Source organism: Callithrix jacchus, chromosome 1 (assembly GCF_049354715.1).
Source record: "Callithrix jacchus isolate 240 chromosome 1, calJac240_pri, whole genome shotgun sequence".
Taxonomy (NCBI): domain Eukaryota; kingdom Metazoa; phylum Chordata; class Mammalia; order Primates; family Cebidae; genus Callithrix; species Callithrix jacchus.
The window spans coordinates 164,619,308-164,638,208 of NC_133502.1; the positions used below are offsets into that span (position 1 = coordinate 164,619,308).

General features: G+C 40.6%; 1 protein-coding gene across 3 annotated transcripts in view; it reads left to right on the forward strand.

Annotated features, from left to right (window-relative positions):
• PAPPA (pappalysin 1) overlaps positions 1-18,901 on the forward strand; it is a 253,779-nt gene that overhangs the window by 140,674 nt on the left and 94,204 nt on the right. For all 3 annotated transcript variants that reach the window (XR_008475800.2, XR_008475799.2, XM_002743252.6), the window contains exon 10: positions 13,460-13,653. Coding sequence is in view for 1 of the 3 variants with exons in the window: in XM_002743252.6 (XP_002743298.3) it covers positions 13,460-13,653 (194 nt within the window). In the remaining 2 variants the exon portion in view is untranslated. The remainder of the gene's footprint in view (positions 1-13,459; positions 13,654-18,901) is intronic.

Consider the following 18,901-nt stretch of genomic DNA (forward strand, 5'->3'; position numbering starts at 1 on the left):
TGCCTATCCAGGGTCCTATTCTTTGACCATATCCTAACACATCAGGGGCCCAGCATTGGCCTCTTCAACCATGGCTGGATCGGCTAGGACTGGAGACAACTTCTCTGGCCTCTGGTTTGGAATCTATAGCCAGTAACTCAGTCTGCAGTTTCATGCTTTTGTTGGGGCAAATACGTCCTTCATTTGGTAGAAACTGACATCAGAGTGACCACTGCTTCTTGGAATTTTTTTTGGACATGAGTAGTTATGATAACTCTTATCATCCCAGATCAAAAAGTGCAGTGGTTTTGATTGATATTTTCAAATGTTCCCAGTTAACTCTTAAGATTTAGGACCAGGCTGGGCATGGTGGCTTAGGTCTATAATCCCAGCATTCCGGGAGGCCAAGGTGGGTGGATCATGAGGTAAGGAGTTTGAGACTAGCCTGACCAACATGGTGAAACCTTGTCTAAAAATACCAAAATTAGCCGGGCGTGATGGTGTGCGCCTATAATCCCAGCTATTCAGGAGGCTGAGGCAAGAGAATTGCTTGAACCCAGGAGACAGAGGTTGCAGTGAGCTGCGATCATGCCACTGCACCCCAGCCTGGAGGACAGAGCAAGACTCTGTCTCAAAAAAAAAAAAATTGATTTAGGACCAATTTCTTTCTGTCTCCCTTCCTCCCTCCCTTCCTCCCTTCCTCCCTCCTTTCCTTCCTTCCTTCCTTCCTCCCTTCTCTCCCTGCTTTCCCTCTTCTTATTAAGAGATGAGAAAGACATATACACACCTTGTTAAAGAAGAAAATTACAATTAAGCAATACAAATTAAAGCATATAGGTTTAAGTTATTATAATGTTTTATTCTAAGAGCTGAAGAGTAACCCATAAAAGAAAGAAAACTTACCCAAGAGCAATCCTGTGCACTGTCTCTCTTCTGTTCTTCAGAGGACTGCAGCATGTCTCATCGACTTGGAGATAGAAGACACTGTGGCTTGAATGGCTCATCTTTTTAGACTTATCTAAACCATATTGCAGGAGGATGGTCTTTGAGGTGAACCAAACCAGTCAGAACTCAGGGTGAGAGGGATCCATTTTAACACGCTGGTTTCTGCATGGGAACCCTACCAAGAACATAGCACACTGTGGTCACCTTAGTCACAACCAGCTATGCCAGGCTGGGGTAACTGATTTGGTTTTCATGTGGTGCCTGACTCATCTTCGAGTCCTTGGCCTACTGGTAGACAGAGCATCCACTTGTCCACGCATCTGTCTTGGCTGGAATCTTATGCATGCCCCAACAGAATGATGGGCTGCTTGTTTCACTGGATTGCAGAATAGATATGCATATGTGTGTATACTGACTTTAATTTGCATGCCTTGTTTTACTTTATGCTTACAAACATGCATTTCTCACAGAGAAATTTTTATTTGATGTTGAATATTCCCAGTATTTATATAATAAGCCTTAATCAGCCCATCAGAACCCCTGACCTCTAATAATTATGCAGCATTCAGTGACTGACTTACTCTTTCTAAGTTTCAGTTGCCACTTTTGCACAGAGAAACATAGGGACTAGAACCATATAGAATGTCTGAAGAACCTTGCAGTATTAAACCATTCATTCGTAAAGCAAACAGTTGTGATACTAGTACATCTTCTATGTACCAGTATCTGAATGCAACATTGGACTCAACAGCCTATGTTTCTGCTCTTACAGAGCTGCCATTCTGTTTTAGAGAGAACACAATTATCAAGTAAACATTTGGAGAAGCAAGATCATGCTATGAAGGGAATAAAATAAACTAGTGGCATAGACAGTGTAGTGAAGGTGGAAACTATTTTTCGATAGTGTGTTTAGAAAAGTCCTCACTGAGAAGGTAATGGTTGAGCTAAGACCTAAACAAAGAATTAGAAGATCCATTTGATAACTGGGGAGCTGAGTTCTGGATCGTGTCTGCAAAAGTAAAATGTGAAAACAACACTGCTTATAGTTCTTACTTTTGAGTAGTTTTTAGTTTTCACAGCGCTATTTTACTTTATCTTTACACCGACTTTTGAAAATGGGTAGGAAAAGTAATACTGTCATTTTTTTAATAGGCAAAAAGAGTCAGATGCAGAATAATGACGAATGTTACTCGTACTGTGAAAGCAAGTTAGCAAGAACTGAGGCACACACTTTAACTTCTGGCCCCTTATTCCTTCTGCTTTTCGTTAAGGTTCTCTGTAAGTTTTTCAGAATGGGTTTATCATCTACACCCTTGTCAGTCTTCATTTTGCGGATCATGTCTCCCCATCTTAACTGAATAACTGATTTAATGATCAAAGGGGAAAATATCAAGAACCAAATATATTTTAGGGTGGCAAAACTAAAAGGGATCACAAAGCTGCTTGATTTAACTCTTATTCTATACAAGGGGAAACTGCAGCCCAGAGAGGGAAAGTGACTTGTCCAAAGTTATCGGTTTAATCAGGACATCTGTTCTAATCTCCAGTTCCCTTTACTCTCTGCCCATTAGTGTACCAGGCTGCAGATTTTGAGAAAGTGTCCCACATTTTCTCTTTTCTCTCTCTTTCTTTCTTCCTTCCCTCTCTCTCTTAGTGTGGAGATTACAATCACCCTAAAACCACTGCAGCTCCTTTTGTAATTTGCCATCTTTTTTACCCTCTTTCTTTGCCACTTTTTGCACACTTTCTGAATATCAATGTTTTGGATTGTTTTTCTCCATTTATTGGCTCATATTATCCAGGCCAAATTTCATTTGGTTATTTCCTGCCCATACTTTTGTAGACCTTTGGGTCCTAGGTATTGCTCTTCCTTCTGTTTGGTTAGAATGCCTGCCTATCTCTTGGCTGCTATGTAATTCATGTGGCACTGGATTTCACCCCCTTTCATATTTTGAGATACCATCGTAACCCAAAAGAGAACTGGCTGAAAGTCGTTTAGGGCTTTGAACATTCTGCTCCATTGGCTGCATTGTCATTTATAAGGATGAGTATCTTTGCTTACAATATTTTTAAACCATTCAAATTACTGTACTAAATTCAAGGTGATGTAAATGCGTCTTCAAGTTCCAATTCATAAGACTGTCAAATCTCTTTATTAAATTTTAGTCTAATATGTGCTACCATTCCTATCCAGATATTCCATTTCTTTTCAAATTCAGTTAGTATAGGAAATAAAACAATATTTAAGACAGATGGTGAAGCATGATGGCTCATAGAAAAAAATATATATAGTGAGACAGTTTGTATAAAATTGGAATTTTTCCAAATATGTGCTTGGATTTATGTTCTGACCTCTTTCTAATTAATATTTTCATAAAAGTTTTTACATAATACTATCTGCTAAAGCAGATCAAAATCAGGTTTGAGAATCATTGACAACAGAAATTCTAAAACTTCAAAAGAACTTTGTTAATTTATCATTTACTGGGTACCTGCTGTAAGATTGACACTATCCTAAGTATTCAGGATATTAATTAAAGTAAGACAAGGGCCAGAAATATCTGAGAAGTCAAGAGCTGTACAAAATCATTCATTCATTTATTCACTGATGCATGTATTTTTAAACATGACATAATATGGCCAGGTAGCTTTCTTGATCCTAATGGAAAAGATGCACTTTGAAACAGGCTTCTATAAAGCTTATACTGTATGGGAGCAGGAAACAATCATAAATAGAAATTTATTTAAGATAGTGAATACTGCTGTGAAGGAAATAAAGCAACATGGTATGCTACTGTGCAGTGGGGATGGAGGATTCCAATATGAGCTAACTGCAGGTAGAGAAGGTTGTTGTTTGAAAAAGTAACATTTGAAATGACTGCTAAATAATGAAGAGGTCAGGAGAAAAGCCAGGAAAGAGATGTTCCAGAGAATGTGAACATCAAGTTCAGGTTCTTGGAGGCTTATTTAGGGAAAAGACACTTGTTGTGTGGCTAGACATCAGTCTGGATGAATGAATGAGTGGATGAATGAATGGTAGATAGTGAGCAAGGAGGACTGTCACAGGAGATGGAGGAATAAAACAGGGGTTTGTAGGCCCTGATACAGACTTTGAACTCTTCCGCATGAGATGATAAGCCATTGAAGAGTTTTAGATAAGGGGCATGGCATGGGGTAGTTTATGTTTTCAGAAGAGCACTATAGCTATGTTCTAGAGGAGGAATAATTGGGAAACAAATGGTTGAGAAAAGAGAAGTAGATAGACTGGTTAGGTGAGCATTGCAGTAGTGATGTGGGGTTTGACTAGGGAGGTAGGGATAGAACAAAGTAGATCTATTTGAAACATCCTGTGGGGAAGAAGCCTATTAGATACACTGATGGACTACATGTAGTGTTAAAGGGTGAGCTGAAGAAAAAACAGGATGGATGACTGGGAAGGTTTTGGTTTGGTCATTGTTAGGCGATAGTGTTGTCATTTAGTAAGGTGGAGAAAAGGGAATGTTGGGAGAAAACGGTATTTTTGATTTAGATATGTTTTTGATGTCTTTTGAGGATTTTGTGATGCCTTTCCATAGGTAGATATTTAGTAGAGATATAATTATAGGCAGTTGGGACTTAGAGAAATGGTCATATCTAAGACTATAAATGTTTCAGTCATTGGCACAGAGAGGTTTTAAAATTTTTATTTAAAGATATACTGAGCCGGGCGCGGTGGCTCACGCCTATTATCCCAGCACTTTGGGAGGCCGAGATGGGTAGATCACAAGGTCAAGAGATGGAGACCATCCTGGTCAACATGGTGAAACCCTGTCTCCATTAAAAATACAAAAATTAGCTGGGCATGGTGGCGCATGCCTGTAGTCCCAGCTACTCGGGAGGCTGAGGCAGGAGAATTGCCTGAACCCAGGAGACGGAAGTTACGGTGAGCCGAGATCGCGCCATTGCACTCCAGCCTGGGTAACAAGAGCGAAACTCCGTCTAAAAAAAAAAAAAATTGACTAAAAATAAAGATAGACTGGATAAGAAACTGTAGATAGAAAATAAAAAGGGGTTCCCATCTAACCCTGAAGTCTGACAACATTCCATGTGGAGTGAGGGAAGGAGAAGACCTCCTCAAGTGAGTCTGTTTTAAATAGACACATCCCAGAGGACTAGGTTGACATGATGTCATGGAAGTCAAGAGAGAGAGGGGACTGTAAGAAGAAAGGAGGGGGCTACTTTATATGCTTCAGGGAAGTCTAGCAAGATGAGGATTTTGACATTATGCTCAGCTTTAGCAACTTTGAGGTTGATGATGACCTTAATGAGATTGATTGTGGTGGAGTGGTGAGTATAGAGGCTAGGCTGGAGAAAACTGAAGGGTGACGTGTAGGAAGGAGACAGAGTGGATAATGCTAGTTTAGATAACGCAATAAATTTTACTGTGAATCATAGAAAGGGAAATGTGAGGTAGGAGAAATGTTATTTAGGAGATGTATAACAGAATAAAAGGAGGTTTACATTTTTGTTAATTTAAAACTTTGAATTTTTACAAGTTTCTTTTTTTACTTTTAAATCTTTAGATGGGCTATATTCTATTTTGCTGTTTGGAAGAAGAGAATAATGATACAGGAAATAGAAGGAATTGGTTTGTGCTAGACAAGCAGTGATGTAGAAAAGTGAGAGATGTCAAGTCGCTAGAATTAAATCTTAATGGAAGTCTCAAAGGCAGGACCAGCCTTTCAGACTAAAGAAGTAAGGGCAGATACTCTGAGATGTGAGTTCTGGGAAAGAATTTATGCATTTGAGGGTGGAGGTATGGTTGGAACTAAGAATAAACAGAAAAGTTGGAGCTAAATTACAAAAGAACTTGAAAGCTAGTTGGGGAAGTTAAATTTTGTAGGAGTCTATTCGGTATTTCAACCATGAAAATATTCGTATTTTAGATACATCATTCACAGGCTGCTTTGTGAGAAGGGACTGAAGTAAGGAAGATGTAAAGCCAGGTTTCAGTGTGTAAAAGCTAAGCAGATAGAATATGGGGCTGCGCTGAAAGAGCTTTCCTTGATGGTCCTGAGTGTAGAGTTACTGTGATAATGTGACTACTTCCAGGGACATTCCTCCTGTGCTTTCAGTCTGTTGGAGGATGTTTGATTTGCACAGTGAAACACAGGGAGGAATTTCTGGCCCATGTGGGTGTGTGGCCAACCTTTGAAGGAACCAGAAGCCAACTTAAGCTTCTCTGATTCAGTACACCGGATTGGCATCTGAAGCTTGTTTGCAGATTCATGGTTCCTTAGGAGCCCTCATTACCCTGTCTTTTCTACTCTGGGCAGGCTGATCTGGTTGAGGAGGGTGAGAACAAATCCTGGTTTGAATAGGATTAAATGAGGTCATCAATGTGGGTTTGACATGAAGCCTTTGAAAGACAGGCTATATAAAGTCAAGATATTTCTGTTCCAGAGGAAACATATGCCAATATATAGCCACCTCCCAGTCCCGCCCAAGCTTCTTCCCCTTTGTAAACCTTCAGCGGGTAAGCACTCCTGATCCCCCTGTTCCGAGAAGCTGATGTTTGGGTACAAAGATTGTGCTTTGTTGTGTGTGTGGGTTTTTCTTCTTGTTGCTGTTTGGATGAATTGTGATGTGGCATAAAGACTGTTGTTATTGGACCCATCCCTAAACAAACAGCTGAACTTAAAATATGCAACTTTTTTCCTGGTCTTTAAAGACCTTTTTGAATAGGAATTGTTGAACTAAATGAGAATATCATAATGCCAAGCACTGTTTTAATAGCTAGAAATAGAAATAGAAATAGATGCTAATTTCTCAAAAGCTGTCTTTTCTTTATTTGTAAGAAATTTAGAAAGACAGGTAAATCCACTCATTTTTTGGGAAGTGATTCATTTCAGAAGAGTGCACATTCAAAATCTTTGCTTTCTTCTTGAGCTCTAAATGAGTGACTAATAGGTCTCATCTCCCCATCTACAGGTAGTTTTGTGTATGTTTGGTTTTCTTTATGGCTTATCAATGGGCTAGAAGCTTAGTAACCTCAATAGCTTCTCTTACTAGTTATATTTAGTCAATACCAGTGGATATTATAAAAAGTGAAATCAGAGGTTTCCAAAAGTAATATTGAGACTTACTTAAGGGTAACAAACTATTTTGCTCCCAGAATTATATATTGAAAATTGAGGGGGTTGGGGGCTAGGGGAGGGACAGCAGGGGGTAGGGAGGCTGGGAAGTGATAACATTTGGAGAAATGCCTGATGTAGGTGATGGGGGGATGGAGACCAGCAAACTACCATGGCGTGTATACACCTATGCATCAATCCTGTAAGATCTGTACATGTACCCCAGAACTTAAAGTACAATTTAAAAAAAAGGAAGAAAATTGGGTCTGATGAGGTGAAATGGTGCAGTGGATTACTGTGAGAATACAGGAATGACAACACTCAGCTAGGGTAGAAATCAGGAAAAAAGGGATGAAGAATAGAGAAGACTTGCAAAGGAGATGCTCTAGCCGAACCTTGAAGAACCGATGGGAGTTAGCACAGTGAAGAATGGAAAACACATTTCAGGCAGAGAAAAACAACCTTTGTAAGGGCATGGAGAAATGAAATGGAATTGTTGGTTTGGAATGTGCATGAAGAGGACAGTTTGTGGATGGGCATGTATGCCAGGCTAAGGAAAATGATCTTTTATAAGCAGTGGGGATCTATCAAAGGAAGGGCATCTGAGATTTCTATGTCAGGTAGAAGAGTTATAGCCAAAACACCTTAAATTATCTCACTTATCCTTCAGAATGCACATTATCTCAAGCCTTGTTTGAAGAACACATTGGCTTCAGTTAGTTTTTACTAAGCCAGTAACTTACGACTATCTGTTCAACATCTTGAAACTGATGAGAGGCAATGTAAAGGCAAGTTTCCTTGTGAAAACTATCCCTAATATCTTGTACTGAGAAGACACAAATAATTTCATTTCTTCCTCCCTTTTCCAGCTCTGACCTCTTTAGCCTCTTCAGCTATGTCTATCACTTATTCACCTGATTCCAGTGATGTCATAAATTCCCAAAGTTTCTAATCCAGCTAATTATTGTCCACCAATTGTGTTGAAATCATTCTAATATAAGTTAATATATTCTTTTCTTTAGGCTGTTACTTTTTTCTTTTGTTTAGTTGTTTCCTTGACATTTATACTAAAAATGGCTCATGCATCCTGTTTGATCATTTCTATCCTTCAAGATACCTTAGGGTCTAGGGCTGGGGAGAGAAAAGTAGAATCTCTAATTAAGAAGACTTCTCCAGCTCCAACTTCATTATCACCATTGTTAAAAATAGACTCTGTGTCTTTTAGACCAGTATTATTTTCCCATCTCAGTCTGTTATGCTATTTGATCATCCTCAGAACCTTGTTGAGAAAGTCTAAAATGTAATTTTGTTTTCATTTTGTATATGGGGAAACTGAGGCATAGGGAGGTGAAATACCGTGTCCAAGATTAACCAATAATCAGCGATAGATCAGGAGCTTTAATCCAGGGTTTCTGACTTCAAGGATAAGAACTCTTAACAATAGCTCTAACCTGACCCTTTACTTACACTTCAAGGTAAACAAATCTCATTTTCCTAAGATTTGGTCTTCCAAGCTTTCAAATGGGAATAATGATCTCTGTGTATCTTAAATAGTGTCCTGAAGACGTGCCTCAGAAACTAAGGGGCATAATATATCACCTTAATGCTCCAGACAAATGAAAATAAGTCATTTTGTGGCAGCATCAACTATGTCTCTCCACTTACAGAAAGTCCATTTGCCTCAGGCTCTTGAAGCTGAGCTCATTTCTTCCAAAAGGAAAAGAAAGCTTCTGGAATGTGAAAGCTTAACTGGGGAAGACAGACTTTGCTAATGGCACCCCACCCACGTCAAGTCTCCTATCTGGATAGAGCAGATTTCTAAAAGTGTCACCACATGAAAGGGAATGGATCTGAAATGAGGAATTCCCCGATGTGAGGGGAAGATGGTGTAGAATGGAGAAATCAGAATGCCCAGTGCAATCCCACTATGAGCTAGTCACCACTCGGCTTATAGCTCCATTTCCTTTTCCCTAAGACCTAGTCTAAAGAAAATAGTCAAAAAGTGTAGAGTTGAAACTATATTTGGATGAAAGTATATACATCAGGGATGCCAGATTTTGGTCATTCATTCATTCAACAAATATTTATTTAAAGTCTATTATGTTTTCAGGATGTGTATGTGTATAAAAGTGTGTGTGTGTGCACATGCATGTGTATGTCTGTGTATAATTTTCAAAGTACCCCTCCCAATGAAATGTATTATCATCAGTGGCACCCAGCTACCACATGGAAGTTATCTGACCTTAATATTGACTTTAGACTCTTTTCACTACAACCTGCTGAGCATCTAGCATAAAGTATTTAAGGAGCACCAAGTAAATTGATGTAATGAAAACAAGAAGACCAGTTTGTTTTAGTGTTTTGTTGTTGCTGTCTTTGTTTTTTCTGGCCGCACATTTGTATTCCATTCCTCACTCTGTTCTCTTCTGTGCTGGGGGCAGAGGGAGGAGAGAAGGAGAGAGAATTCCCCAGACACGAGCTGGCAGATGTAGCTGAAGGGCCCTCGGGACACTAGTAGCAACAGAAACTGAAGAGCTGTGTCCAAGGATGTTATTTTAAAAAGGGATTCACAATAGCTTTGTCAGCAGAATCTTGGAGAAGAAACTGCATCTTCTCTCTCTCTTTCTCTCTCTCCCTTGCTTTCTTTTTAACTTTGTCTTTTTTTGCTGTTGTTTAACCCTTCCTCTACCTATCTATCTATATATCATTTATCTACTTATCGACCTACCTACATACCTGTTTACCTACCTATTTCTGTTTCTACCTTTCCTCCATTCTCAGGTTCTGCTGATTTCTGGCGGACAAATTTATTGTGGTCTTAAACATAATCAGGAAGAAATTAGCCTTCAGAAGAACTAAATCTAGCCCCAATCCCTGTCATTCTGAGAGGTTTTCTGCTAAGGAAATTAATTAAGTCATTTTAGAGAATAGATCTTACCCTTATAGAGAATATAATCTTACCCTATTTTTCTTTATATTGGAGGAGAAGAAAGTGATACAAAGAGTCAGGCACCCCTATATTCTTATTTCCAAGAGGTTCTTCTTGTTGTTCTGTAGCCATGGCATGTAGGGGGAATATTTCTCTGCTAGGTATAAAAGGGCCAGTCTTCTACTTCTTGCTCTGCTACCACCTCTCTCAGTGACCTGGAAGCAGATGCCTTCCTCCCTGAGCTCACAGTTTTCCATTAGATAAAAAGTATGAAGGGGCCAGCATTGTACCCACCATCATTTGAAATCATTGCAACAACGCTGGGTAAATATCAATACCTCCATTTTTTTTCTTCAGTGAGGAAAATGAAGTTCAGAGGGGTTAGGTTACTTTATTTTTGTTCTCTTTGTAATGCTTATAGGAAGCAGAATTCAGATTTGGACCTACTTTTGCCTGATGTCAAACTCTTGCTCTTTTCAATTGTCTATTTTGGGTTTCTGAAGAGTAAACTCTGGGTTTATGGTGGTCAGTTTGGATTGGGCCTAGGTTATATGCTATGTAGACTGGCCACATTCACCAAGAGGTTGGAACTAATGAGAAGTGCTGAGCCTGTATTCTTTCTCTGGTTGAACTGCCGTGAATGCTATTGGTCACTGGCGTTCTCAGCTGGCTTACACCCATTCTTAAATAATTGACTTATAATAAATTGATTTATTCTGTCTTTTTTGCTCATTCTTTCTTTCTTCCTTTTTTCTTTCTTTTTCATTTTTTTTTTCTTTGAGAGAGGGTCTTGCTCTGTCACCCAGGCTGGAGTGCAGTGGTGTGATCACTGCTCACTGCAGCCCTGATCTCCCAGGCTCAATCGATCCTCCCACCTCAACCTCCTGAGTGGCTGGGACTACAGTTGTACACTACCATGCCCAGCTAACTTTTGTATGTTTTGGAGAAACAAGGTCTTATATCATGTTTTTGCTCATCTTGAACTCCTCAGCTCAAGCAATCTGCCTGTCATGGCTCTTTCCAAAGTGCTGGGATTACAGGCTTGAGCCACCGTGCCCAGCCCTATTCTGGCTTTTTTTGATAGTATTTCTCTAGGTAAAGTGTTGGCACAAATAAACAAGGGATCCTGGAGCTTGGGAGAAGTTCAGCATTCTGCTGCCCCTGAATTCAATGACTCCTTTTTTCAGATAGCATCGTAGAAATCTGTCTTGTTTCTCCTTGCTAGGGCTCATTCTCACTAGGGGAAAGAAAGTTGCTTGAAAGTATTTCAAGTGAGCACTGATTTCACAAGCTGATTTAATTCTTCCACCTAGAAGCAAATCGACCCCTTTAGAGTATTTTTTTTCTCTCTCAATGATTATTTTGGGATGTAAAAAGCACATTTATGTTCATTTTCTATTAGAGTTCTATGGTGATCCTGAGAGGTTATCCTGGCTGAGACTATAATTTCTACATTACAGATTGGGGACAGGGGGCAGAGGCCAAGAGTAAGTAAAGCCAGTTGTGCAAAGTTACATAGCTAATATAAGGGGTAGAAACCAAACCCTGGTCTTGGCCCTAAATTCAGTGCCCTCTCCAGGGCTCCACTCCATTATTTTGTGAAAGAATGTTCTAAATAAAGCAGAAGCCTTAGGGTGACCATACATCCCGATTTGCCTGAGAGATTCACATTTTCCCAGGATATGTTCCTTTTGCCTGGCCATAATTTTTAATAGCACCACTTCAGTTTAAAAGTGCTGTAGTTTGGATGATAAATTATATAGTAACTCTAAGACACTGGCTAGCAACTATATTTCAAGGAGCTCAGAATCTTTCCGAAGTGCTGCAACATGTAGACTTAACAGCAGCACAGTGGGAATAAGTGTTAAGATAGAAATCTTTATAAAATAGGCACCCACACAGGAGGTGGTATTTAGCTTTGCCTAGAAAAGTTGGGAAAATAGCACAGAAGAGCTGATGCTAGAATTAGTAAAAAGGTGGACAAGGTGATCTCTTTTGGATGGCCACATTGAGGTTTTTCCTTGTATTGTTCTGTGTTGAAATATCAAGAAACATGCATAGGTCATACCTACTTAGAAGGCATCCTACTGCTAGCTTTGTGCTTCTGTTATCCTTGTCCTTGCAGCTAAGTGAGAATCAGTGCAGCCAGCTGCAGCTTTAAATCATTCCAAACAGAAACCCTTGCTGTGGTTTAGATGACATGGGAGCTTGAGAATTCACTTGGTCTTTAACTAAAACTCCTGGGGTATCTGACAAGCCCTTAGAAGCCTGTAGCATTAGACAGGAAGGGTTCTTGGGGTCTCAATAGTGTAACCTCTTTCTCTGCTCTGATGGTTGAGCCCAGAGAGGCAAGGAGAGTTGTTCAAAGTAACAGAGCAATTTGGTTTTGGAGCTGGGAGTGAAGTCAGTGTCCCTTGTAAATCAGTTCATGCTTTAATGCAAAACTGAAATCTTCTTTGGAGTTAAATAGCCCCCAGTTTGCATCCATGAAGTTCTGTTGTGTCAAATAATGCACTCAGAACTTGGAAAGTGAATGCCTAATCTGGAGAACCAGATCAGCTATTAACACAATGTGTGACCTGGGCAACTTATTGCTGGAATCTCGGTTTCCTCATCTGGAAGAATATCTTCCTCGCAAATATTTTTTGATTTTGTTTTGTTTTGAGACAGGGTCCCATTCTGTCTCCCAGGCTGGAGTGCACTGCAACCTCCAACTCCTGGGTTCAAGCGATTATCTTGCGTCAGCCTCCCGAGTAGCTGGAATTACAGGTGCCTGCCACCACGCCCAGCTCAATTTTTTTGTATTTTTAGTAGAGACGAGGTTTTGTCATGTTGGCCAGACTGGTTTTGAACTCCTGATCTCAGGTGATCCACCTGCCTTGGCCTCCCAAAGTGCTGAGATTATGTGTGAGCCACTGTACCTGGCCTTTCTCACAAAGTTTTTATGAGGATTGTTTACAGTAATGAAGGTGAAAGTGTTTGTGAACCTGTTATTTCAGCAGAGACACTCAACATGAGGTTTACCTTCTTTACATATTTTAAGTGTATAGTACAATATCATTAAGTATAAGCACACTGTTTGACAGCAGGCTCCTGTAACTTTTTCATGTTGCACAATTGAAACCACATACTCTCTGGAAAGCAACTCTCCATTTCCTGCTCCCCGAAGTCCCTGGCAACCACCATTTTACTTTCTACTTCTGTGAGCTTCCCTACTTTAGATGCCACCTGTAAGTGGAATCATGCAGTATTTGTTCTTCTGTGACTGGATTATTTCCCTTAGCATGGTGACCCTCAGGTTCATCCATGTTGTTGCAGGTGACAGAAGTTCCCTCTTTTTTTAAAAGACTGAGTAATAGTCCATCATGACTAATGATGATGGGCTTGACAGTACCAGTGGTTTTGGTGGTCTGATTCCACAGCTGCTGCTGATAGCTGAGGCCAAAGAACAAATATTTATTTATTCACTCTCTATCTTCATCTATACCTGCAGATGAACCCAGCCGGTGCTATTTCCATGATGGTGATGGGGTATGTGAGGAATTCGAACAAAAAACCAGCATTAAGGACTGTGGTGTCTACACACCCCAGGGATTCCTGGATCAATGGGCATCCAATGCTTCAGTATCTCATCAAGATCAGCAATGCCCAGGCTGGGTCATCATCGGACAGCCAGCTACATCCCAGGTAAGATCCTAACAATGTGCAATGTTTCCTGCAGACCTTCAGAATCACCACTATGCCACGCAACGCTACTTACCTCTAAGGCAGTGTCACTGGATGTGGCCACTTGAGCATATCTTTATTAAATGTACTGTTAGAGCTTCATGAATACCATTTGTAAAGGATTACATCTGAAATTGTTAGGGCAGGGAACATTGTATGATGGGATAACGCCTGTCCTCCTGTTTCCTTGCCTGTTATAACTAATATTTGGAGAAAGAACTCCATTTTGTATATATTATGGACTTCAGTAAGGTGAGAATGAATTTATATTGGAAGTCCCACTTTTTAGTGGGTGCCAAGCTGTGCACTCCCTGAACCATCAATGATTATACAGTAATTTGCTCTGTGGCCTTAGACTAGTTTCCTCACCTCTCTGGGCCCTATTTTTCTCCCTCATCCTTAAGATAAAGAGTAGTTGAACTTGTTGATCTCCAAGGACTTTCCCAATTCTATGAAGCTGTGACTCATGCCTTAGTCCCCTAATGTACTATTATGTGCCACAGTTCTTCCCCAGGGGACTGACAGCTTGGTCCAGGGAGTGAGAATTTTGGGGCCACCAGTGCTTGTATGATTCTAGAGATGGCCATGCTGTCCCGAGAGCCCCCTTTCCAATTACCTTGTGGAGGAAGCACCTGCCTTTCCTGAGACTCACATTTCCCAGAGACATGACTCAGTGCTTCTGGCTGCCTGGCCTAGTGGCGTTGCAGAGACCAACCTGCCTCCTGGCCTTGCAGATGAGCTACTATTCTCAGACATTCCTTTCTAATATTGCTTTCTTAATTTAGGTTCAGTGGGGTAGGCCTGGCTTCTAGATGAAAGAAAGATATGACCTTCCTTTGGGGTCCAGTGAAGAATAAATGGGCGAGCTGCAGAATAGGATCACCTCATTTTTAGTTGTTGCCTGTATTTGATTATTTCTTCATTCACTTTTTGTTTGTGTTTACATTACTAAAGCCTTTGTTCATTTGCATTTATTTTTGAATGCCCTCAGGAGAGTGGAAGCAAATGGTAACGTGACATTTTCTGATGCTTAACATGCATAGTGCCAGCTTGCTGAATGAATGAATGAGCGCATGGAGAGATGAATGGCTAGGGTTCATCCTCCCCCTGTGCCGCCTCTATACTTGGTGGAATCATATGTGTGGTTGCCTTTATCATAATGAACTCTTAAGTATCTGTTTTTGTGTCTGGCTCCTCCATTACTCTGCTGGTTCTTTGAGAACAAGTTTCAGTTTTATTCATCTTTGTTCCCTCATCTTCAAGCACAGGATCTAGATAGGTGTCCAGCAAATCTAGATAGGTGTGTTTCATTGACTGTAGATACACATGCACACACACACACACACACATCCCATTCCCACATGCAAATGAACAGCACTGAGAGACAACACTCAAGTATCACCACTCTATCACATAGAATGTCCTGCTTCATAAACAACAGGGCTGGGGCCAGCAAGAGAACCAGGAATTCCACAATCAACACTTGCATCCAGTTCTTAGAAATGTTTTAAAAACAACCTTCAAACAAGAGAGTTATTAACACACTCGGAACCTCCCATGAGCAAGAGTTGAGGTAGCAGCTGTGCTTAAAAATCACCCAAAGGTTATTGCGACTGCTGTGAGAAAAGGAGAGAAAGAATTTTTCAGTCTTAGCATTTGAAAAGAGGCTTCATGGGGCAATTATTCCAATCTTGTAAGGAGGGGCTGTCAGGAATTACGGGTGATTATCTCTTCCTAAACAAAAATCCAATTTAAAAAATCATTATAAATACTAGCTCTTCGATCTACGCAGAGGAGATGAGGAAACAAAATCATCCTATTGAATTATTCATTGTAACCAATTTTATTTTAATGAAATTGACTAGGTTCCATTACTCTGGGCTTGGACATAATCTTTGTTACAAGGAGATTTCAGCTGTAACTAAATTTGCCATAATGAGATCAGCTCGCTCGCTGGAGAATACAGGGTCAGAGGAGGGAATATGTGTGCAGGCTGGGTGCAGGGCCAGGCAGAGGGCAGCAGAACAAAAGTCTCCTGAATTCCTCATCTGAAAGCAAGTACGTAAAAATCATTCACACACACACACACACACACACACCAGCACCACCACCACCACCACCGCACATAGAGGCACATGCACATGCATACACATGTACATGGGCACACAGTCACACACAGACACACAGGCATAGACACACACCTCACCACCACACACAGAGGCACATGCACATACATACATGTGTACATGGGCACATAGTCTCACACAGACACACACATACACATACGTGTACACACCCCACTACCACCACTACACACAGGGGCACATGCACACACATACACATGTACATGGGCACAATCTCAGACACACACACACACACACACACACACACACAGCCTGCATAATTAGAGGTAAAGGCTATTCCTGAAGCGCAAACATACCTCCCTTCCAACAACAGAGAATGAGAAGGAAGTATAACTGTGCCCTTCATTACTTTGTACAGTGATTAGAAGAGACTGGTAGTTAATTTTCACCCTGTCAGGGCTTTCAGTGAAGATGTTGATAGCTTGAGAGGAGGAGCTGGAAGGCTCTTAGAAGTTGGGCTTAGAAATAAGATGGGAATTGTTTCATGTGCATCTCACTCTCCCCCCAGATGCTCATACTGTCCCTCTTCTCTCTCTCCTTCTTCTCTATCTCTCTCTCTGTCCCTCTTTCTCTCTCTCTCTTGCTCACACACACACACACACACAAAATACACCCACAAATCTACAAATGAAAAGGCCCTGTAGGAGCATGGGAGTACCAAAGCAGATAGAAGAGAATGGCAGGAAGGAAATAGTAGTTATCAAGGTCCACCAGCCACTGGACACATATATGCACATTATAGCCATTCCCTTTGTCATTTTTCAAGGTAGGATTTGTTGTCTGCCTTGGAGAAACTTAGGAACACAGTGGCTTCCCTATAAGTTACATAGTCCATAAGGGAAGAATCTAGGATTAGAAGAATCTCATGGAAGACGAATAACAGTGGGCCCTTGGAAATATGAGGTCACATTCAAAAGTTGGAAGTAGCTGGATTCCCGGAAATCTTCACGACAAAATAAGCAGAAAGACTCCTAGATGAATAGATCTCAGTGTGGAGTGTCACTATGCAGTGCAGACTTCACGCGGTACTTGTATTCTCCTTGAGCAAACTTATAGTCACTGCCCATACCTTCAAATTCAGGCTGTTCCCATTCCCTGACAAGGTGGCCCTATTCCATGGCACCCTGGAGTTCCCTAGGACACTCCATGAACTTAGGGAATGATGAAATAACCAAGTCATTCCCGTTTCCTCTATGCAATTCCTCCTTACTCAAACCTTGAGTAAGTTACTCCTCTGGGAATCTTAGTGTCCTATAGAAAATGAGAATAACATCTACCTTGTGGAAATTAAAATGGATAATTCAGTTTGGTCCCACTGTCTGTCTTTCCTGATGTAATAAAAATGATAAATACGGATGTTTGTTGGGATTATGTGCCTAGTTCTGTGCTAGAGCCTGTGAAAGAAACCAAAGAACTGAAATACCCAGCCTCTGACCTAGTCACTGTACAAGACTTAGGAGTGAGAATTCTGTGAAAGGCACATTCTTAGCACAATAAGTCTGCAGGATCTCTATGACTACTGCAAAGAAACAACATGCATTGCGCTGTATGGCTTGAGAATATTAATTAAAACCCCAGTTTTGATGTTGTAAAAGCCTGCCGCGTCTAATAGTTTCCAGTCTTTCTCATTCATTCTTTTCAAAAAAGATCCCCAAATTTGGTTACAGCAAGGACTGAACGTTGAGTCTCATATCCAAACCTTATCAAAAAGTATCAAAACTTCCTGGTTGTGCAAATTTGGTTGAACATCCTATAAAAAGAGACATTCTTTGGATATTTTGGCCATGCACCTTCCTGGCCCAGCTGGAATCAAGAAGTTCCCGAGACACAAAAAAAGTGGAAATTAACCAAAAAAAATCAAATTCTATCTCTTCTGGGAACCTCAAAACCTGGTTTGGGTTAAGTGCTTGCAAAGATCTCGTATTGTTCTTATTTTGTCTCCCTGTTTCACATTTCTCTAAAGCTTTACACAAAAGGCTGCCAAAATGAGATGTTGATATTCCTTCCTTTTGCACCCACCAACAGCATTTTTACCAGTCTGTTTCCTCCTATCCAAAGAGGCACCTCTCTCCTTTGCAGAGGCCTGAGGAGGAAATGGAAATCCTAAGACTCCCTGGAATTTACAGTGCTCTCTCCTAAGAGATTACAAATCTTCAGTCAACCAACACATTTATGTGGTTAATCCTTGGAGGGTAAAACTTAGACTAAGCATTTCCAGGGCAGAAGTTTGAGGGCCAAAGTAAAGAAAACCTTTCAAAGGATGAGAACTATCCACAGTGGGATGGAGTGCATTATGATACAAGAAGTTGCCCATCATAAGGCATTCTGGCTGGGCTGCTGACTGAACAGAAGGTTCCTGAACTAGAAGTCAGGTGAGACCTAGGTATTCCTCTTTTCTTTGTAATTGATTCTCTAGCTTTATGTCCCATTAACACACTATTGGGTGTATTAGTCTTTTGCCACTTCATTTAGAGTTGCTATTATTACTTCTTAGCCCATCCATGATACTTCATGCCTCTAACAAAATACAAAGCAGGCTGGGCATGGTGACTCATGCCTGAAATCCCAGCACTTTGGGAAACTGAGGCAGGTGGATCACCTGAAGTCAGGAGTTCAAGGCTAGCCTGGCCAACATGGTGAAAACCCATCTCTTCTAAAAATACAAAATTTAACCAGGCATGGTGGCAGGCGCCTGTAATTCCAGCTACTTGGGAGGCTGAGGCTGGAGAATCCTTTGAACCTGGGAGGTGGAGGTTGCATTGAGCTGAGATCATACCATTGCACTCCAGCCTAAGCAATAAGAGGGAGACTTTGTCTCAAAAAAATAAAATAAATAAAATAAAATACAAACCGTAGTATGTCTTGTGACATGACAATTTATGTATTAATTTATTTATTCACTTGATCAAACAGAAATATATTTGAGTCCCGCACTGAGGAATGTTGAGAGAGAGAGAGCATGGGCATTGATTAGAAGTGAGGTGAAGTAGAAACCATGCAGATCTGGCTTTGCTCTCATAAATTCTGTTCTGACATGGAAAATCTTGAGTAAGTTACTCCTCTGG